At 40.2% G+C, this 23,299-nt stretch overlaps 1 protein-coding gene across 46 annotated transcripts in view; it reads left to right on the top strand.

The window, feature by feature from the left end:
• Positions 1-23,299, top strand: part of Epb41l5 (erythrocyte membrane protein band 4.1 like 5) — a 116,292-nt gene that overhangs the window by 23,970 nt on the left and 69,023 nt on the right. For all 46 annotated transcript variants that reach the window (XR_015635189.1, XR_015635190.1, XR_015635191.1 and 43 more), the window contains 11 exon segments: positions 2,250-2,292; positions 4,092-4,170; positions 5,321-5,365; positions 5,804-5,856; positions 8,267-8,387; positions 8,499-8,586; positions 9,515-9,603; positions 10,627-10,696; positions 14,682-14,851; positions 15,853-15,959; positions 18,140-18,167. Coding sequence is in view for 38 of the 46 variants with exons in the window: in XM_087580581.1 (XP_087436707.1) it covers positions 2,250-2,292; positions 4,092-4,170; positions 5,321-5,365; positions 5,804-5,856; positions 8,267-8,387; positions 8,499-8,586; positions 9,515-9,603; positions 10,627-10,696; positions 14,682-14,851; positions 15,853-15,959; positions 18,140-18,167 (893 nt within the window). In the remaining 8 variants the exon portion in view is untranslated.

Genomic DNA, 23,299 nt, shown 5'->3' with positions numbered 1-23,299 from the left:
TGAATCCAGGCCTTCGGGAATAGCAGCAGTCAGTGCTCTTAACCACAGAGCCATCTCTCCGGCCCCTCACCAGTGATCTCATTTATTGTTTTATTGCTACCTCAGTGTTAAAGAATATGCATTTTATGTGTATACATTTGTACATTTTGAGGAAGGAATTTGTAATACTTTACAGTATGTCCTTTAGAATGCAGCAGTATGGCCAGGCATGGTGGCACACACCTTTAACCTCAGAAGGAAGAGGCAGAAGTTCAAGGCCAGCCCAGCCTACATAGATCCAGGCTTTCCGCCACCCCTCCCTATATCCTCCGAAAATACCAGTAAGGTGTTTCAGATCTTTTAAGTATTTGCTTTCACTTTTTAATTGCTATATTTATGCTATACCTTTGTCATATTTAAATGTTTTATCCACTCTATTTTTGGATTGTTGTCTTGGATTTTTCTTATGAAATCCCTTGTACATTTATTTCTGAGTTAGACAGTCAATCGATATTTCTCGATCCCTCCTTCCCCCACTCCCTTCTCCCCTCCCTCCCCCCTCCTCTTTTAAGATTTATTTATGTATGTGAGTACACTATAGCTGTCTTCAGACACACCAGAAGAGGGCATCAGATCCCTTTACATATGGTGTGAGCCACCATGTGGTTGCTGGGGCTTGAACTCATGACGTCTGGAAGAGCAGTCAGTGCTCTTAACCGCTGAGCCATCTCTCCAGCCCTAGTCGTGAGTTCTTGAGACATTAGCTGCTGTCTACTAATAAAAGTTCCTACCTGAGGGGTGTGCTCATTTGTACTCAGTGCCATGCACAACAGGATTCCATGAGTGAGTGACAAGCCATGGATAGGGTTTTGGGTTTGTCTTTTGCAGACACTCCCCAACTACAGTAAGAGAAATAAAACGTAAGCAATGTCCAGGTTTGTGGTTCTGAGAGTAAACATTCTGGACACAAAACCTTTTTATTTCATGCTCAGTGTGTAATAGCATTAGACTGTCGCAAGTCTGAGATATTTGAATATGGGTTTCTAAGCCAAAATGAAAGCACTATTTGCTGTCCCAGGTTGAAGTCATTCCCAATAAGTCAAACTTTTCTGTCAGTAAGATTTGTACAGCTGACCATTTTCCATGCTGAAAGATGTTTAGACGGGGGCATCCAACAGTTTATTAAATGAAAAATGTCTAAGTAGCACACATAACTTCGAATCCAGAAGAAACACTAACATGGGACTGGCATGCGACTCAGCTGCAGGTCTCCTGGCGAGGATGTTTGAGGCCCTGGGTTCAGTCCCCCCAGGCCCAGAACCAAGACAAAGAAAGCCTGGCACAGCTGCACTGAAATGCTTACGAGAGCATCTTATTCAAGGGTAGGGGGCACACTGCTGGCACAGTTTTCTTTCCTTATGTTGGGGAAGAAAGGAGAGAAGAAGCCAGGCATTTGTAAGGAGAGCAGACAGAGCCATGGCAACAGTGCTGCCTAATTCATTCTTTGCTTAGCAGGATCCTTGAAACTGTATCCTCGGCTCTGTGGACTAGTTAGCTAGCACAGAGCCTCCCTTCTTTGGTGCTTGGAGTTGAAAGCATGCTGAGGAGCGCTGCCCCTTGGGTCTGGTCCTTCAGCCTGCTGCTGTAGGGTCTGTTAGGAGGGGTGTGTGATGAGAGCTGAGCCGATGGTGCTTTGTCAATGCAAGCATGAGATTGGTTCAGGTGTTTTGTATCATGAGCAGTTCCCCGTGAAGAGGCCATGGAAATTAAAAGGCTGATACTGCTCAAAGCAGAACTCTGCTTGTCAAGTAGCAACATTTTTCTTTGTGAAGCAACTGCTTCGTTTGATAGATGTCATAATTTTGAGAAAAATCTTTTTTTTTTAAAGCCCTTCCAGCTCTTTGAATGAGTGCTAAAATCAGTTTTGCCATATTTAAGAAACATTCTCTGCTCAGTGTTAGGTCTGCTGGAGAATCTTATAAAAGAATGGTATTTAATGTTTCTCTAGATTTTATTTATATACATGTTTGTAGTGCTATCCGAGTGGTATCTACAGCCGTCTTTTCTCTAAGTCTCAAGAGCTGTTCATTTGGGAGCTGGGGAAATTAGGGTATAATCTAAGCCCTAAGAGCCACCTCTTTCAAATTCAGTCCCTTTGTAGAATATCGCTTTGTGGTTGTTAACAAAGTTACAGTAAGCAATAACTCTTATTAAACATTAAAGTCCTGCCAGTTGCATAAGTACTCAACTGTTATTTTTTCTTTTTACAGCATTGGCTGGATGGTACAAAAAGCATCAAAAAACAAGTAAAAAGTAAGTGTTGGGAAATCATGTGAAAATAGTGCAAATAAAAGATATCAGAAATGCTGATTCTTAATGGGACATTTCAAAAATTATGTTCCCTATGAGTTTCTTTACCATCTGCTTTTTGGGGGGTAGGCTAAGGGTTATGTCAGCCAAGAGTCTCAAGATATGTAGCCTAGGCTGGCCTCGTGCTCAGGACCTTCTCCAGCCTCCCAAGCATTGCTAGGATTTTTGGTGGACTCTACTTGTGCCTCACTGGCGTGTCTGTTTCAGCGTAATGTACCTACTCCAGGTTTAACCTTAACCTAGACTCTTCTAGAGTCTTATAATTTGAGTTTATAGAAGAAACATTTGCAGCTTACAAATTAAATTGAACTTTTATGCAATATTTTGCTTCTCTGTAGGTAATTACTTGTGTTGAAGTTTCTTGATTGGTTGGTTGGTTTTTGGGGTTTTTTTTTGGTTTTGTTTTTTTTACTGTTGGTTTTTCGTGGAACTCCCTCAACTAGGCTGGCCTCAAAATAGAAATCCATTCTGTCTCTGCCTCGACCTCTGAGTACTGGGATTAAAGATGGGTGTCACCACCACCCAGTGTTGAAATTTTTGGGTTTATTTTGGGGGGGCGGTGTTGTTGGTTTTGTTTTGAGAGTTCTACCTGTCTCTAGGAATCATTTTGAAACCTTAAGACTGTAATAATCTTCTCCCCTTGTCTTTTTGGAGATTCATGACACAGACTAGGCATAGTGGACTGGTAAGAACTACATGGTAGATTTATTGTCTCCTCTGACTTTCTGTAGTCAGCAAACAACAGAAGCCTGTCATTTTTTTTAAATGTTTTACTTAAATTTATTTTTATTAGGTATATGAGTGCTCTGCCCGCATGCATATATGTGAACCATGTGTGCCTAGTGCCCTGGTTGGTCAGATTCCTGGGAACTGGCGTTGGATGGTTGTGAACCAAAGAGGTGCAGGCAGTCAAAGCCAGGTTCTTTGTAAGAACAACAATTGTCTTAAGCAATGAGCCATTGCTCCTGCCTTTACCTGTATTTCTTTTTAAATAAGAATAGTGAAACAGTGCTGGAAAGATGGCTCAGCATTTAAGAGCACAGTGTGGTCTTGAAAAAGATCCACATTCAGTTCCCCACACCTGCAGCTCGAGGGGAATCTAACATTTTCTTCTGTACTCTGCATGAGCTATCTTACCTAGCTAGAATCCAACACATGCACATCGCCCCTCCCCCCACACACAATTAAAAATAAGTCTTAAGAATAATGAAGTAATTCATATAAAATGAAGTATTATTAAGTGGGCAGAACTAGAGAAAATACCCGTGTCTGCTCCCCGCAGTCTGTCTTGTTCCTGTAGTGTCAGATTTCAGGGCAGTTTAACTGCCTTTATAAAATACATAAACCATCTTTATAAAATATTGGAGCAGACTTGCTGAGAACATAGCCGCTAGTGAATCCACTGGACTGAATTTGAAAGCGTGGGGTGCTTGGCCTTGAGCTACTTCATGTTGGCGATCCTTGGTGCTCACTAGAAGGACAGATCAGCGCTTTTCCGGGCTGTTTGATTGTTCCACTAAGATTATACATTTGCCCCTGAACTGTTAGAATTAATGTTTGACAGATGAATGTGATAATGCTGTGCTGTGCTTGGTATGCTATGTTTTCCTTAGAAGCAATGTTAAGTAATCTGTTCTTTCTTTTTATAGTTTAGTAACTTTGAGCAAATTTTCTCACTGAAGATTACTAGTAAATTAATAAAAAAATTAAAGCTCTTTTCTTTTTTTTTTTTTTAATGGCAGTTGGTTCACCCTATTGTCTTCATCTTCGAGTTAAGTTTTATTCCTCGGAACCAAATAATCTTCGTGAGGAGCTAACCCGGTAAGACCACTGCTCAGAGGTGTGTCAGGAGTGCTGAGACCTTTAGAAGACAGATTTTAGGAGTCTTCAGGCCTATCAATTAAGTGTCAGATGAATTTTTATTCTAGAACACGATGTTTAAGATACTGGATTCTAGCCACATAAGATAGCACGTCTGTAATCCCAACACTCAGGAAACTAACGCAGGAGGATTACTGTGAATTCAAGGCTAATCTAAGTCCCAAAGTGAATTTCAGACTAGTCAAAGCTACAGTGTGAGACCTTGTCTTAAAATATTAAAAATAATTGAAGTGTGTGATTCTTTTATTTGTTGTAAAAGATGAAGAGCTGATATTCATGCATCCGTTGGGAGTGACCAGTGAGCCAGTTGATGGGATTTGAAACAGAATTGATAACGTGTTAATCAGTTATGTTTATTGACTTCACTCTAATGTGTCTTCTGTTAGGATGTATCTCTTTATTTTACACTGGCTCTTAATTGCATATGTGTTGCTTCGTGGTGGAAAAGCTGAGTTGTTAATACCGTTTGAGGGATTGTCCTTTGAGTTGACTGCTGTTATCCTTACGCCCCTGAGAGAAGGTGTGCGTGTTGACACAGGCCCGTTTACACACCGTGCTCCTGACATTTTCTCTAGAGTTGCTCCGCTCCGTTCTGCTCTTCTCTGTCCTGTTTTTCCAGCTCTTACTTAGATTTCCTGGCTCCCTTCCTCCTTTCTGTGCCCTCTTTTTTCCTGTATTGTTTTTCCCCTTGTACATTTTTTGGCAGTGAAATTCTGTAAGATAGTTCTGTCAGTCAGGCAGTGATGGCACACGCCTTCAATTCCAGCACCCAGAAGGCAGAGGCAGGCAGATCTCTGAGTTGTAGGCCAGCCTGGTCTACAGAGTGAGTTCCAGGACAGCCAGGACTACACAGAGACCCTGACTTGGAAAACCAAACCAGAAAAGAACATTTTCTCAGGGTGTGGATGTGTACACCTTTAATATTAGCAGTTGGGGGAGAGAGGTAGGAAGGTCTCTGATTTCCTAGCCATTTAGGACTGCATAGTAAAATCCTGTTTGAAAATAAAAGTATTCTCAAGTTAAAGTGATAGGATTTTTTTCTCTAGTGAATTGTTCTATTTAATTAATTTGTGCCTTTTATTTTTCTTAGGTATTTATTTGTCCTTCAGCTAAAACAAGATATTCTCAGTGGGAAGTGAGTATTAAATTACTTACTATATAACTACAAAATCCTTGAGTAGTAGAAAAATAATTTAGAAAATAGGTTCAGTTCAGGGCTGGAGAGATGATGACTGAGCAAGCAGAGTCTGACTCTTCATCCCGCACCCATCCCAGGAGCAGTGTCGGTGTCTGTGGCCCCAGTGCTAAGGGCTCACTGGCCAGCACAGTAGCTCAAACAGTGAGCCCCAGGTCCAGTGAGAAGCACTGTCTCAAACACAGTAACGTGGGAAGAAACAAAGGAAGATTCTTCAGACAGGCCTTGGACTTCTACATACACATCCCTGGGGACGTAATGTGCTTGCACACTAGTGAACACAAATAAGTTCAGAGTTGTGTAAAAGCAGATGTTCAAGGTGCTGTTCATTTTAAAATTAAGACTATAAATTGATGGAAATTTGTATTTTGTTCTCAGGTTAGAGTGTCCCTTTGATACAGCAGTTCAATTGGCGGCTTACAATCTGCAAGGTACGCGATTCTTGTGCTTGATTGTTAAGGCTGAGACATAATTCTTTTGTGTGATACATGTCTAAGGAAAAATCAAATGACAGGCTAGGAAAGCTACAGCCCTGTTTCTGTGGAAAACTTCTAGTGTCCAAGTCCTGATTTCTGCTTGGTTTTACAATACTCCTTTAAAACGTTATTGTCTTCATGTCACCTTTTCCTCTCAATATTTTCCCTTTTTTTCCTTTTCTTTTCTTTTTTTTAGTTATTTTACTTTAAGTGTACAGGTATTCTGACTGCAGTTGTGTCTGTACACCCTGTGTGTGCCCGGTGTCCTTGGAGGCATTGATGTCCAGGAACTAGAGTTACAGACGGTTGTAAACTGCCATGTAGGTGCTGAGCATCAGGCCTGGGTTTCCTGGGAGAGGAGCCAGTGCTCCTTATCCTTCTGTGGTACAAAGACACAACTGGCAGCCTCCCTGCTAGTTGAATAGATGTTAATATAGAATGCTAAGTTGATTTCTTTTCCATGGTTCCTGCATGACTTGCTTTCTTTAGTCTTCTTAAAATTGAGTTCATGGAGACTCAGGATGCACTTAGACAAGATCGGGCCAGTACATATATTAAACCCCTGTTGCTCACTTTATTCTTTAGTAAATGAGATTAGTGGAAAACTTACCCAAAGGGTTAAATTGCTTCTTGTTAAACTTAGGGATTTTTCTCTTAAAAGTTGACATTTTAAAGGAAAACTATAATTTGAGTCCTTGTTCATGCATTGAAAGGAAACATTTCTCGTGTGTGTGTGTGTGTGTGTGTGTGTGTGTGTGTGTGTGTGTGTGTGTGTAATGAATGCTGCTGTGACTAGAGTTATGATGCTCAAGACTAGGTTTTTGCCTTCTTAGTGGTTGTACCTTCTCATTCTAAGATCAGTGGTGTTTGTCACTGTGTAGATAATAAAACTACATTTGCATCTTTTACAGTAAACCTAGTGTTTTTATTTGTTTCGAATATATGTTACTAAAGAATATTTTTCTGGTGATAAGAATTTTTACCTACTTGGGTTTTTTTCATTATCGTAATCTGTTTCCAAATTTAAACATGCTTTCTATGTGCGAAATGAAGGGGAGACATTAATTTAAAAATGCTATCTGTGTTCTGTTTGACCCCCATGACAGCCAGAGTATGTGTTTACAAGTAGGGTTTATGTGGGACTGTTAGATCATTTAGTGAGTAAGGGTTCTTAATCTGCTGATAGAAAGATACCAGTACATGGCCCCATATCAGTATCTGCCAAAGTCTCCTAGAATTTTGGAGCCAAGACAGTCAGATCCAAGAACTCGATGGCATCCAAAATGGTGAGACACCTGGACTTAGGCTGTAAGTCAGAAAGTGATAGAAAGGAACCCCTGACATCCTGTTCTGGACTCTGCGTGCACAGGCATAGGTGTGTGTCCTCAAACTCTCAAGCACATACACCTCTCACAGAATTACAGGAAAGTAGTATTTATATCTTACATCTTGGGTGTTTTTTTTAGATTGTAGGTGTCTTATAAGAATTAAGTTGGACTAGAGAGATGGCTCAGTGGTTAAGAGCACTGTCTGCGCTTCTAGAAGTTTGAGTTCTATTCCTAGCAACCACATGGTAGCTCACGACCATCTATCCTGGGACCTGATACCCTCTTCTGGCATGCAGGTGTACATGATATGCATATCTGGCTTACAGACAGCACTTCTAATAAGTAAATAAATCTTTAAAAAATGAATTAAAGTCAAAGATTTTTTTCTCTATGGAAATACAGAAATTTATTTTTTAAATCTAAGCATTAATATATATTAATATTTAATAAACTGGAGAAATGTATATTTAGGAATACGTCACCAACAACAAATGTGATTTATATTGTCTTACTCTTCTGTTGCCATGACGTAGTACCATGACCAAGGCAACTTAGAGAAGAGCATTTAATTTGGCACTCCCAGTTCCAGAGGGTTAGAGTCACTGGCCATGATGGCAGGGAGCATGGCAACAGGCAAGCCAGCATGTCACTGAAGCAGTAGCTGGGCGCACATCTAATTGGGAAGTGTGAGGCAGAGAGAGGGCTGACTGGGAATGGCATGGGAATTTTAGACCTCAACGCCTACCCCATTAACATGCTTCCTCCAACAAAGCTCCCTCCGAATCTTTCCCAAACAGTTCTACCAACCTGGGAGCAAGCGTTCATGGGCCTGTGGGGTTCTTCTCAAACCACTACCTATGTGTACGGACCAGTCCTAGGTCTAAATTAATTTAGAGGGGAATGGTCTAGGCATTGGGAATGTCCGGTAGCTTAAGAAGGAGTTTTACTATTCTTCTTAATCTTCGTTTACAAAAAAATTTTAAAGCATTTTCTTAGTGTTACTAATATGACATAACTGTGTTAATTTGTATCTGTAGCTGAACTTGGCGACTATGATCTTGCTGAACATAGTCCTGAACTGGTCTCTGAGTTCAGGTTTGTGCCCACCCAGACTGAAGAGATGGAACTGGCTATTTTTGAGAAATGGAAGGAATACAGGTAACTCATCACACTTTTAATATCACCACCATCATTATTTTACTTTTTTCTCTCTTTAAAAAAAATCACTGTGTGCTTATTATTTCATAATTACTATATTTAAAATTTCAGAGGTCAGACACCAGCACAAGCTGAAACCAATTACCTGAATAAAGCCAAGTGGCTGGAAATGTATGGCGTTGATATGCATGTGGTCAAGGTGAGCCTGTGTGTGGTACCTTTGTAAAATGTTATGCTGGAGCTAGAGGGATGGCTCAGCAGGTATAAGCAAGCCTGTGCTGTTCTTGTAGAAGTCCTGAGTTCAGTTCTCAGCACCTGTGGTAAGCTCCACAAATACCTGTAACTCCAGCTCAAGGGGTCAAGGGGGTCTGACACCCCTTTTCTGGACTTTGTAGACACGTGTCCTCAATGTGCATATATATATATATTTTTTTTAAATAACAAAGCATTTTTAAAAAATCGTTCCAGGATTAAAGGCAACTGTGAATGTTACAGTATTTAGAAGGCATAGAGTTTCTATTAAAATACCTGTGAGTATTTTGGATGTGTAGTAAGGTAAAATGGTTGAAATTAGAGATTGAAAGACTAGAGTCACCTGAGATAGGCAGCACACACCTTTAGTCTGGTTATTCAGGAGGCAGAAGCATAGGCAGATGGATTTCTTTGAGTTCAAGGACAGCCTGGTCTACATAAGACAGCCAGTGATGTGTAGAGGGACCCTATCTTAGAAAACAAACAACAGAAAAAGCAAAAGACTAGAATCTAAAGAAAAATTGATCATGAAACAAGAGAAAACTAAAGTTCCAAGAATTATATATAATCCTTGTAGTATAAATGTTGATTTTTTTTTACACTGAGAAAAAAACATTTTTAGATTACTTTTTATTATTTGATGCAGTTTGATATCACCAGTGCTCGCTATTAAGGAGACTTTTCTAAAAAGTAGTTTAGGGAGCACGGTTGACACTTTATAACCTGAAGAGGATTGTTTGTCAGAAACATCTGGAATATTAATAGTAGCCTGTGTATAATTAATATTTAGTGTGAAAAAAGAGCCACCTGTATAAAAACATGAAACCTGCTTGGTGTATACAAACACAATGTACTTTATTCTCTCCTTAAATTAGGCTAGAGATGGCAATGACTATAGCTTGGGACTGACTCCAACAGGAGTCCTTGTTTTTGAAGGAGAGACCAAAATTGGCCTGTTTTTCTGGTAAGCAGTGTTAAATATCAGAGGCACTCTTGTCTTGTTTGAATGAGTCAATGTATTTATATCAATTAATGAAGAAAAAGTTGTGGAAACAGAATCAGGAGATGTCTGCAAGGGAAGTTACTGTTTCCTATTTTCTCTTACTACTCCTCTGTAACCTCTCTCCCCAGAGGCAGCCTCGCGTCTGTAGCCCATTAGTTTCACAGTGTGTCAGTGCATGTCTTAGTATTCTTATCTTGTGTTGTGTACTTACAACATAGCATGTTCCTTAAACGATGACCCCCCCCCCCCCACCGCCACCCTTCCCCAGTGTGGCTGTCATCTCAGTGTCTTCCATAGGCTGTCTGACCTCCACAGAAAGGGAGGGAGATGATAGTGCTTCTGTTCCTAATTTCAAGCTTGGCTCTTTCTGTTTTCCAATTTCTGTCTCCATACTTAGAGTTGTACAGATTTCATAACCCTAAAGCATAGAATTGGGAAACTATTTACATTATTACACTTTTGTTAGAACTAATTCAGAGTTTTGGCATATGTTACAGATAAGAGCTAAAGATGGCCTATGCTGCTCATTCTGTAGCATGTCAAGACTGCTGGCTTCAAGCCTTTCCACCTACACTCAAATTCATTTCCAGGTGTTGCTGCTAAAAATATAGCTAAAGATCATAATCAGAGATGCTTTCTTTTATGCCCTTCAAAAATACTTAGTGCCTTTTTGCTATATCTAATTCCTATGCTGTTTTCTTGATACATTTTGCCTAGGGTTACAGAATTTATTATGCCACATTAGGTGTGCAAAATACACTGTATTTCTTATTTCCTTTATAATTTTAAAGTCTAATAGATGGGCAGCATCATTTTGTCAGTTGGTTGCTTTTGAAATATGTATTTGCCTTCTTTTCCTTAGAGACTTTGGCAGGCGGGGCTGGCTGTGCTTCCCTTACCAGTGTTGAGAGTTAAGATGGGGAAACCTACTTAATGCAGAAGAGGATTTCCCTTAATCTCACTGTTGGTCTCATATTATTGCAGGCCCAAAATAACCAGATTGGATTTTAAGAAGAATAAATTAACTCTGGTGGTTGTGGAAGATGATGATCAGGTAGGAATCTGCTGTACTACTTGCTTAACAGTTCTTAGGTGGTAAACAGGTGGTGTCGTACCCCATTTATGCAGAGCCTTAAAACAGAAGCTTAGTGTTACTCATACTTGGAAGTATAATACCTCATTCAGGTCATTTTGTGCCACCAAGCTTAAATGTTTATCATGTGGTGAAAGACCCCCAGATCGGAGAGACCCTCACTCAAGTCTCGGGATAATGCGACCCCCCCAAGAACTCACACAAGACCATCTTTGCTGTAATCACATGAGGTTTATCGATAGAAACCAGCACACTGGGGTCGAGACTTGTATCCCACGAAGGGCAGTGGAGTTCGACCCCGAGAGGCTGGGAGAAGGGGTATTTAAAGGGAGAAACCACAACCCGAGGGGGCAGGGATGGCGTCATTGGAAAGTGTGTAGAATAACAGTGAAAAATCACAAGGAAAGACTCTCTGTTTTTCAAGATTGTTTCCTAGGAGAAGCTGCTTCCTGCTTCTCAAGATTGTTTAACTTCATGGTCCACTAGTTCCTAGGAGAAGCTTCCTGGAACATACAGTTCTGAGGCCTAACCTGTTTCTTCTGCTCTAAACTTTGTGTCTAGGGGGGGGCAACTTTAAAACTTTTATCTTTCAGTGGTTTTTCTGTTTTGTTTGTTTTTGTAGTGTACAGCATTTAGATGACTCTATGCTTTAATTCCTAATGAAATTGGTAAAAAGAATAAGCCAGTTGGTTTTTATCCCAATACTCTGTAGGCACAGACAAGTGGATCTCTGAGTTCAAAGCCATCCTCCTCTACATAATGAGTTCCAGACTAGTTAACCTTGGCCAGTAAGACCCTCTCTCAAATAAACAAATAAGAAAGATCCACCTGCTGGTATTCTTCACAACAAACTCTGGTTTCTTATTTTTGTTCATTGTTTTAAATATATAATTTCAGTGTTCTCCCATTTAAAATTATATTCTCTTAGCTTTTATCATATTCAAATATATTTTCGTGTTTCCATTCAGCTTACAATTGACCTTTTGTTTTTTCTTCTGTAAGAAGTGATAAGCAGCAGGCAACAGTTCTAACAATTTTCTGAAGTTTGGAAGATATAAGATTTTAGAATCTTAGTGTTTTAAGTTTCACATCTTTTAATTGTTAAAGATCAGGTAAAAAGACTCTTGTATTTTGATAAGAGCCTTCTTACATTTCCCATAGTTAAGGGTATATGTGGCCTGATAAACATCATAACTGCCCGAAAGAGTCAGACTGTAGCTTAAGGTGGGTCCTTAGACAGCTGTACTTTTTCTTAAACTTCTTTAATACAGACAGGTCACTTCTGTAAGAACAGCCCCGAGTATGGCATTAGTAAGATAGTTGGTAGTTTATCAGAACGGTTTTTCAGGGGAAGCACTGCTCTTCACTCAGTACACTTGATCTTTTCTTGTTACAACTCTAAACCTGTTTATTAAATAAAAACAGAATTCTTGTGGCTGACACAGTGTAATGCTTTTTACTTCACAGAATGAATGAGAAGCATTCATATTCTCGGAGAATTAGAATGCAGTGGGATTATCCATTGGGGAAGTTGTTTTTTTTTTTTTTTTTTTTTTTTTTTTGGTTCTTTTTTTTTTTTTCGGAGCTGGGGACCGAACCCAGGGCCTTGCTCTTCCTAGGCAAGCGCTCTACCACTGAGCTAAATCCCCAACCCCCTGGGGAAGTTATTTTAATAGTGTGGTTGGTTAGTGGTAACAGGAATACATGATCTCGGCAAGTCTGTAAAGATAGCTAGATAGGAGTGCTCATGGGGCCATTTTCATGAAATAAAATGATTCATAACTGAGAAAAGTACAGAATTGACACAAAAAACTTTATAGTGCTATAGTGAATGTTTGTGGGAGTAGTTTGTATATTTAGGTCTTTTAAAGCAAATTTTGTATTTGAGAATTTCCTACCTGCATATGATGTCTTGTCATCAGATCACCCACACTGCCTCCCCGCTAGTCCTCCCCCCCCTTTTTTTATTTGTTTTTTTGTTTGAAATAAAATAAGGAGTAGGGCAGATTTCAAGCTGTTTTGCCTTTTGTTGGAAGGGTAGTTTTAATTTTGGATGATTTCATTTTTTCTCTCTTGTTTATATTTTCCTAGATGTGTTTCATAAAACCAGGGACAAGTCACAGGAAATACAAAGGTTCCAAGTTCTGTTATGTTTATTTTTATTTATTTGTTTGTTTTTGTTTTTTGTTTGTTTTTTTGTTTTTGTTTTTGCTTCTAACTAATGAGTCACCTCAGAGGCCCCTGAAGAGGTCCTTCCTGAAAATAGTTTATATTACTATCACTTCCCTCTTTGTGTAAGTATAGATGTGCTCTTGGTTTTGATTTTAAAGTTACTACCATGACCACCCCAACTCTTAGAAAAAGAGAGTATTTAACTGGGTCTGGCTTACAGTTTCAGAGGCTTCATCCACTACAGTCAAGGTGGAAGCAGGGTGGCATGGAGGCAGGCATGGTGCTGGGTTCTACATCTTGATCCAAACACAAAAGAATATTGTCACACTGGCCAGACTTGAGTTCATAAGACCACAAAGCCTCCCCACAGTGACACACTTCTTCAGACAAGGCCACACCTATTCCAATAAGGCCACGGCTGGTATTAGTGCCACTCCCTATGGGCCAAGCATTCAAGCATATGAATCTGTGGGGGCCATTCCTATTTAAACCACTGCAGATAGAATATATGAAAAAATAGGATAATTATGTATTACAGATAGAATATATGAAAAAATAAGATAATTATGTATTTGGGGATATGTGGTCATAATTTAATTGATAATCTTGTTCTTTGTCTCATTTGGGAGTTTTTTGTTTGGTTTTTTGACTTTGTTTTTGAGACAGGTTTTCGCTCTATAGTCCTGGATGTGTTGGAACTCAGGCCTCAAACTTGTGGAGACCCCTCTATCCTATCTTCTGGGTTCTGGGATTCCAGGCATAGAACACCACATCTAGCTTTAGCATGCCTTAAGATTTACTAAAGCACATGCTGGGTTTTTGTTTGTTTGTTTGTTTCTTTGTTTGTTTGGTTGTTTGGTTGTTTGTTTGTTTGGTTGGTTGGTTGTTTGTTTGGTTGGTTGGTTGGTTGGTTTGGTTTGGTTTGGTTTGGTTTGGTTTGGTTTTTAGTATTTGATGACAGGGTTTCTCTGTATAGCTATGGCTGTCCTGGATCTTGCTCTGTAGACAAGGGTTGACCTCTAACTGAGAGCACCACCTGCCTCTGCCTCCTGAGTGCTGGAACTAAAGGCTTCCATGCCGGTGGCTTAGCACATGATCCTGGGCTTTTCATGTGTGTTGTGTATACATGTTCATATGGAATTGTGTATGGTACACATGTACATGTTCATATGGAATTGTGTATGGAGGTACACATGTACGTGTTCATGTGGCCAGATCCCAATGTTGATTACTCACCACCTTACCTGTTTGCATGAGGGTCTCTACTGAGCCTGGCACTTACCTATCTGACAAGACTAGGTGGCTAGTGCCAAACTCACCCATCCCACCAAACCATTTCAGAGAACAAAGTAGAGACTTTATTGTTCTTTAAGGTTTATTTTATTTTCAATTAAGTGTTCAGGGTGTGGGTGGGTGCTTAGTGCAGATGACCTTGGAGAGCGTTAGGTGTAGAGCTGGAGTTACAGGCTGTTAGGAGTTGTCTGATATGAGTGCTGGGAACCAGACGTGTCCTCAAAGAGTGGTGCCTACCCTTAACCACCGAGCCATCCTCCAGCGCCTTCATTGTTTTCTTTTCTGTCCAGCTGGCCTGGCATTTACTGTGTATGCAGGGTTGGCCTTGACCTGGTGGCGTTCCTTCTGTTTGCTGGGATCATAGGCCTGTGGCACATGCTTGGTTAGCTGCCCTTTGGTATTGGTTGGTTGTCTTTCCCTTGCAGCAATGGAAGACATGGCCAGTTGATGTAATAAACACTGCTTTCTTTGTCTTTTTCAGGGCAAAGAACAAGAGCATACCTTCGTCTTTAGATTGGATCATCCTAAAGCCTGCAAACACTTATGGAAGTGTGCTGTGGAACACCATGCCTTCTTCCGACTCCGAGGACCTGTCCAAAAGGGTTCTCATCGATCGGGATTCATTCGACTAGGATCACGATTTAGATACAGGTCCATTTCCCTACATTTTCACATCATTTACTCTTGCATTCAGGCCAGAAAAATACTCATAACTTTTGATTTTACTGAGACAGAAACAAGACAGGAAATAAAATGTTGTCAAATATATCCATTAGCCAAAATTTTTAAAGAAGTAATGTTATTGTTAATAATTTCTTGACTAAATGGGAAATCAGTTATATTACTGATATTTATATTGACACATTTTATACATAATAAGCCACAATTTAAATTTATGTAACAAGGTAGATTGTCCATTTGACAGGTTTTCATCTCATACAGAAAATGTATGGGACATTAGTATTGAATACTACTGTGGCTGAAGACCAGTTGACTTTTCCAACTCCTCTGTTATGAGCTGGAAATGTCCATGCTGTGTTTGAGTAGCGGGTCAGTTGGGTCTTCAGTTAAAGCTGGGTGACAGTGCCAATGATGTAACAAGTCAGCCCTAGAGAGTCTTAAGATGATCTCAGTTCTCCCATGTCAGAAATGTGGGGAATTTTCTTAGCTGGAAACGAAAGAAGTACAGTAGTGGTTTTAAAAGCATATCTAGACTTTTTTTTGTGGAGATAATCACAGAAAAGGTACCTGGAATTGGGACTGAAGATATAGCCCATTGGTAGAGTGCTTGCCTAATGCGTGTAAGGCCTGAAGTTTAATCCACAGGACTGCAAAAGATGAACTATGGAAATGTTGAGGAAAGGAGAGGGTGCTTCCCTGATAGCATGGGCATTTTCTTCCGTTTTAATAGGTGATATATAGGTATTTGTATAGATGATATATATGTTTAGAAGAAATCCTATATTATTGTTACATATTTCACCAAAGCCTAGAGAATAAAAAAGTATTTGGATAAAGAGAAAATTATCCAAAACTATTGATGGTAGTAGTTTCCTTCAGCATGCTTCACGGGATAATATGAGTGTAGACATTTACCTGTGTGTCTGGTTGCCTCATACTGTTTTCCTGTTGACTTGCTTCAATTATTTTAGTGGAAAAACAGAGTATCAGACCACAAAAACTAATAAAGCAAGAAGATCGACCTCATTTGAAAGAAGGCCCAGCAAGCGATATTCCCGACGGACCCTGCAAGTGAAAGGTGAAGTGTGGCCCTGCTCCACAGGCTCGTCCCTCCTTGCCCGTCTTCATGTACTCCACTTCCTGTTTGCTGGGAGGAAGCTGCCCGGGTCTTCTCAAGTCTGTTTTAGATAACTGAAAATATCTTTGTAGGGCTTTCCTAAGCTGCTTATAATGGCCCCTGTATTTGGCTGAGGTTAAACTCAGTAGCAATCTCAGTGCAGATGCTCTGGGCAGTGTTGCACTTAGCGTATCTACACTAGGGTGGTGTTTTCTCTCTCGTGCCTTTCCAATCTCGTGATGAAATGCCAGTTGATCCTCTTGGATATTTTTTAATATTAGCGTGTAATGAATACATTTAAATTTTTTTACTTGTATATGTGTACCTATGCACACATGGAAACATGCATGTGTGGCGTTTGATGTCCCCTATGAAGGCCAGTTGTGAGCTGCCTGGTTTGGGTACTGAGACTTGAGACAAGACCTCAGGAGGAGCAGCAAGTACTCTTAACCACTAAGCCATCCCTCCCGGCCCAAAGAAGTTTTCAATAAGAATTTTTCTCTGTTAGGCTGGTTAGGTGGCTTACGAGGTAAGTGCCCTGAGCTGCCAAGTCTAATGACCTGAGTCATTCTCCAAGACCTACAGAATGAAAGGAATTATTTTTTATGCACACCTACGCACATATGCACACACCATGATATGTGTTTTCACACAAAAGACACAGACAATAAGGCAATATAAGTGAGTAAATGAAAACTGGGTGTGATGGTGTATGCCTTTAATCCCACACTCCGGAAGGAGAGGCAGACAGATCTGTCAGATACCAGCCTGGTCTACAAAGGTACTTTCGCGGTTTGTTTGTTTATTTGTTTGCTTGTTTTTAACAAAGTTACTTTCAGGACAGCTGGGACTGTTACACAGAGAAACCCTCTCTTGGAAAAACAAATAATATAAAATAAAGATGAGTAAATGATATTGTTCCATATTACAATTTACTAATGAGAAATCTCACTAAATAAAATTTTATCAATGTCTGTCATGCATAGATATTTACAAATTCATAAGTGTTGTCTGGCACTTAAGAGATTTCAACTGTGTAAGAAGTGCATAGTTAACATTATACATAAATTAAAGCGTATGTTTGGTTTCTAAAATACAAATGAATTTAAGCATGTCTACGTCAGGTCGTTAGCACCACTCACGACACATCTGCCGCGAGCTGTCTCTAGCAGTGGTTTTTAAATTCATGTTTTTGCCTTATCTATACTCAGTTTTTGTTGTGGTTGTGAATTTAAATATATGATTCTGAGTTAAATAATTCCGTGATGGTTTAAAGCCTTATTATCTCATCCTTCTACTGACAGAACTCAGAATCAGTTGCCATGGTCCAGGAGACTTAGAGAAAGTCAGTTTGTTTAAAAGACAGATGTGGCTGGCAGCCGAGCTCATGAGTGCAGTTTCTCGTCACTGAGCCTGACCTGAGTTTGACCTGCAGGGCCCAGGCCATTTCAGCAGAAGAAAATGGACTCCCACGAGTTGTTTTTTGATCTTACACATGCTCTGTGACACTGACGTGCAAACACAGAAAGACATTTTTAATGGAATTTTAAGACGAATAGATGTTGGGCTGCAGAGATGATTCAGCAGTTAGAAGCAGATGCGCTCCTCCAGAGGGTCTTAGCCTGTGTCCGATGAGTCACTGTCGCCTGGAGCTCCAGCTCAGGGGAATCTTACCCCTTTGCTCTCAGGCACCTGCCCATACACACGCACTCACATACACAAGCTTCTAAATAAAATAAATGTGAACGTAGAGTAGGGTGCTGGAAAGATGGATGACTTAGTAGTTAAGAGAGCATACGGCTTTTGCAGAAGACCTGAATTCGGTTCCAGCACCCATATCAAGTGGCTCACAGGCGCTTATAACTCCAGCTCCAAGGGATCTGATGCTGCCTTTGGAACTCCAGGTACACTGCGCTCGTGTGCACCTACCCACACACACACACACTCAGGCCCACGGCAGTAAATAAGAGAACAGACACTGGCGGTGGTTGCTGCTGTTGGCCTTACTGGCCAGGCCTGCGCACAGCCTGTGGTCGAGAAGTAAGTTTTTACAGAGCACTTAGTCAAGGTCTTACTTTAAATAGCACAGCAATTTGTCATTCAGACTGGACTAATAAGATGTTACCTTTTCTCTTTGCCAGCAAGCACAGCAAAGCCTGACGATCTTGGGTAAGTAATGCCTTGCAGTGTCGGAACTAAGAAGATATATATAGATAGATAGATATGGTTGCAGTTAAGCGAATATTTCTTGAAAACCTCAAGAAATGTCAAATTTTCACAGGCATTAGGATTATAGGGAACAAATAAACACCAGATAGAATTAACGTTCAGGAGAATTAAGCTATTTACAGAAGTAGAATAGGGTAGCTATGTTATTCATAATGAGAATGTCAAAGAAGAAAGGTGGGTTTCTAGGTAAAAGCGATTTACTCTAGGCAGAATCCAGTCGTTGTATATAGTTTCTACCCCTGTATTACTAGATTTAGCTGCTGGTATTAGTGTCTGTGTGTCTGTGTTCATTAGAGGTCTTGTTCTATGCTTTTCTTAGACTTTTTTTTTTTTTTTTTGCCAGTTTTGGTATGAGGGCAATTCATACGAAGGCAAATGAGTCCTAATTTTTGCAAAGAATTTGTAAGGACTTGATCTGAATTCTTTCTTAGCACTGTAATGGTATTTATTAATCTTTTGTTAGCTTTTAAAATTCTTAATCTGGTCACCTTCTGTAGACATTGAGATTTTTTTTTTCTTTTTTTTTTTTCTTTTTTTTTTTTTTTACCCCATCAGTCAGGTTGGGAATGTGGAAAATTAGTCCCTTTTTTCTGTCTTAATACCTTGGAATGTAGTTCATATTTTATCATGTTGTTTCTCTAAGATCTTTTGCTTTGCCTGATTCCTTTCTAATTTAAACTGATTTCTTCCCTTTTTTTCTTAGTTCAGTTGAAGATTGTCAGTTTGTTAGCCTTCAATTGATTTTTGCTCTAATATTTCTACTTGTTACTTAAGATTAGTTTGCTCTAGCTGCTTCCTCCTCTTCCTGGGTTCTCGTCTGTTACCCAGGGCCTAATGCGGCCAGCTGGGAGAGTGCTCTACAGCAGCCACCTCAGACCGCGGCTGTGTTGTTACTTTCTGTTGGTTTGTGAGACAGATTCTCACTTAGCAGCCTTGGCTGGCCTAGAGTTTAGTTGTTTTGAAGCCAGGTCTTAAGTGTGATCTTAAATGTGTGGTCTTTCTGCCTTCGCTCAGGGCTCAGCATTGGAAGGATGCACTGCACCAGCTGACTTGTCCTTTCGATGTCTTCTTAAAGTGGGTTTAGGACTTGCTGTGTACCCTACACTAAATTACTCTGTCCTGCTGATTCAGCCTTTCTACTGGTGGGCTTACAGGCTTATATGCCCAGTATAAAGTCTTTTATTTTATTTTATTTTATTTATTTATTTTTGAGCTGGGGACCGAACCCAGGGCTTTGCGCTTCCTAGGTAAGCGCTCTACCACTGAGCTAAATCCCCAGCCCAAGTCTTTAATTTTTTAAGTAACAATTCCAGCTGTAAAGTTCCCCTTGAGCACTATTTAATTGCATTTTGTAAATCTTAGTGTGCTTTGTTTGCATTTTGGGGGTTTGTCCCACTTGATTTTCAGAAACAATTATGTATTATTGGTGTCTCCCACATGCTTATTAAACAATCAGATTCAAAGCTGGGTGTGCTGGCACACAAGCCTTTAATCCCTGCACTTAGGATCCAGAGGCAGGTGGATCTGGATCTCCATGAGTCTGGGGCCAGCCTGTTCATATAGCAAGACCTGGTCTCAAAAAGGACAGCAGCAGCAGCAGTAGTAGTAACAATAATAAGAAGAAGAAAACAATAGTAATAATAATAACAACAACAACAACAAGAAAGTGGTAATGGTGGTGGTGGTGGTGGTGGTGGTGGTGGTGGTGGTGGTGGTGGTGGTGGTGATGATGATGATACAAATCAGATTCAGGCCAATACCTATAAACATACCTTTGTGTGGGTTGTAACTGGATGAGCCTGTCTGTCTGTCTATCTGACTTAGGACTTCTCCAAAAGAGGTTTGTTATTTTAAGGTACTGAGTAGTCAACTTTACCTTTAAAAGAAATTTTTATTACATTTGCTTGTTTATTGTGTTTAAGTTTATTATACTTCCAGCTTCTGAATTGTCTTCCTCAGTTTTATTCACTTGAAGCTGTTCAAGCTGGGTTGTGATCAGTGATCCATTACAGAAAGACTCTGCTGCTGTGAACAAGGACTCTTAAGCCTTTCTGGGCACTCTACCTCCCTTCCCCCCTTCTCCTCCCAGCTAAGCTATTTCAAAGCTGTGCTTGTAAGGAAATTGGGAAGTAATGTAATCTTTGTGGTTTTTAATGTCGTTGCTTATTAGTAGGTCATGTCTTGCTTTGACCTTACAGATGGGCCAGGAAAGAAGTAGGAATAGGAAGAAAGCATTTAAGCAGTGATGTGATACTGAATTGTTAAGTTTTATTTGCAAAGTAAAAAGCCCCTCCTGTAAGATGTACTGAAGTACAAATTTTTAATCAGAGCATAATGAAAATAAGCATGGTCCCTTTCTTGATTAGTTTCACATTAGTGGATAAATGCCATTGTCTCTTCATTGGTGGTGCTTTTGACTCTAGAAGACCACAGAAACAGGCCACTTAAGAAATGGTAGTCCTGGGGTTGGGGATTTAGCTCAGTGGTAGAGTGCTTGCCTAGCAAGCGCAAGGCCCTGGGTTCGGTCCCCAGCTCAGAAAAAAAGAAAAAAGAAATGGTAGCCCTTTGGAGGGAGGAAAGGGAAGGGAGACATGATATAATTGTGTTTTAATCTCAAAAATTACACAAAACAAAGTTCAGTGGCTCACAGCCCCAGGTGATCTGAGTTGGCTTCCAAGGACACAGTTACATGCATGTACTCACACACAGACACATCCACAGACACATAAATAAACCTGGATATGGGCTTTCAGAAGTTAAAGGATGAGAGAGCGCCATCCCTCCTGAAGTAACCTCATACAGTACTCTGGAAAACCCGAGTTCATATTGGCATCCATGCCCTCTGTTCTTGCCCTTGCCTCTGTTTGCATGAATGGTTTTGCTCCAGTGGACCATGGAGAACAGAGCCTTTTTTATAGGGTACAACTATTTGACCTAGAAGTTTCTTGACTTTGTACTCTGCTCTCTCATAGAGTATACCGGTTTGAGTAGCAGGTTTATAAGTCTCTTTTTTCTTGTTATATTTTTCCTTCTTGTGAACTTGAACTAAAAGTACATTAAGAAAAGGCAGTGTTTTAAAGGATAGTTGATGCTTTGGGTTACAAATACAGTTTTCTCCTGAGTGGTGAGACTGTAGGCATATGCCTGCATATGTACCTGGGTTAGAGCATCTCTGAGACAGGGAAGGGGAAGGAGATTAAGTAAGTGCTGTACATGAGCAAAAAAGGGTCAGATATTACATGTGGTATTTTATACAGAGGCTCTTCTCTAAGTTGCTCTAAATATACATTTTTGATCAGAAATCAAGTTACTAGTAAGTATTTTAGATTAACATCAGTTGTCTCTTCATCACTGCTGCTTAGTTTCTACCAGTGAGCTACATCTCAAGCCCTGTCTTTTAGTTATTAAGTTCATATTATTCAAAACAGGAAGTTGTGATTTAGTTTAATATGACTTTATTTGTTTTTCTCGTTTGAAATCTTTATTTATTTATTTATTTATTTATTTTGGTTATTAATGAAGTTATTCCTAGCTAAAAGAAATGTTCCAAAGCAACAAGTGGACCATAGACTCACTGAGGCTAACTTCTGCTCCAAGCAGGCTTGGTGAGATTTTACACATAGACTAGGAAGTCACTTTCACTGGTATAATAGAGTCTGGGAACAGCAACCACAGCTCTTTAGAAAAAAGGGCAGAGGGAGCTAGGACTTAATGGTGGGTCTCCTAGACGTGGTGCAGCACCCTTAATAGTCAGTCATAATGTAATAATTGAGATTCAGTGCTTTAGCATGCTGGCTGGTCTTGTGGAGGCCCCAAGCTTCATTCCCCACTCCCACATTGGGTCATTCACAACTGCCTACAACTCCAGTTCCAAGGGATTCACGCTGCCTTCTGGCCTTTTCAGGCACCCTCATACATGTGTGCACATATGCATACACACACAACACGCAAATACATAAAAATAGAATGAATCCTTTTTAAGGGTGAGGTATGATAAGACGAGTCCACGGATAAAAGCACCTCCCCAAGCCTGGTGTTCTCACTTCAGGCCTAAGGACCCATGAGGTAGAAGGACCCTCTCGCCAGCTGTCCTGACCTCCAAACACACACACACACACACACACACACACACACACACACACACAAAGTAAATGTTCAAAAATAAACAACAAAAACTTTTAGAATTCATATTGTTTTGAGTGAAAAATATTTTACAAAGGTATAATGTTTATGATGAAGCCTAAGTCCCATTACCATATTACTCATACTAATTAGACTAATTATGCACAAGTTATATAAAATGAGTGCTTTGAATATAATTTATTAATGAAAATAAAATTACTAATTTAAAAAAATTAACCTATAATAAAAATGAGTTATGGGGAAGGAAGAATAACCAATTAGGTCAGTGGTTCTCAATCTGTACATGGTGACCCCTCTGGGTTACATACCAGATATTTACATTACAATTCGTAACAGTAGTAAAACAACAGCTATGATGTATCAACAAATAATTTATGGTTAGGGGTCAGCACCACATGAGGAACTGAGTTAAAAGGTCACAGCATTAGGAAGGTTGAGAACTACTGAGTGAGGTTATATCGATTTTTAAAATCTCTTCAGAGATCTGGAAGAGAGGAACTTGAAGGTTCCAGATATAAACGATCCTGGGATGGGAGCGCTTGGTGTCCTGTTTGGCTCCTGGCACCTGATGGTAGCATGTGTTGGAAGATCCCTAGTAGTGTAAAGCAGTTGTAGCTATGTCTATGAAAAGTGCAAATACCCATAGAAGTAAGTGTCTGATAGTGAGTGTGACAGGTGCAGCTTGAGAAACCACCAAAACAGCTTCACAGGAACAAGGCATTAGCACCGTTGGGGCTGCTTTGAACAGTACATATGCAATCTTAGACAGCAAAACCGCTGGCCGTGGTGCCACATGCCCTGAAGCTCAGCATCCAGGGGCAATGGCTGGTGGGTCTGAGGTTAAGGCCAGGCTAGTCTGCATAGCCAGTGCCAGGTCAGGTCAGCCAGGACTGTGTAATGAGACCCTGCCTCAGAGAGAGAGAGAGAGA

The sequence above is a fragment of the Rattus norvegicus genome, chromosome 13, assembly GCF_021556685.1.
Source record: "Rattus norvegicus strain SHRSP/BbbUtx chromosome 13, alternate assembly SHRSP_T2T, whole genome shotgun sequence".
In the NCBI taxonomy this organism is placed as follows: Eukaryota; Metazoa; Chordata; class Mammalia; order Rodentia; family Muridae; genus Rattus; species Rattus norvegicus.
Note: the sequence above shows the minus strand (reverse complement) of the source record. Positions and strands in the feature narration are given on the sequence as shown.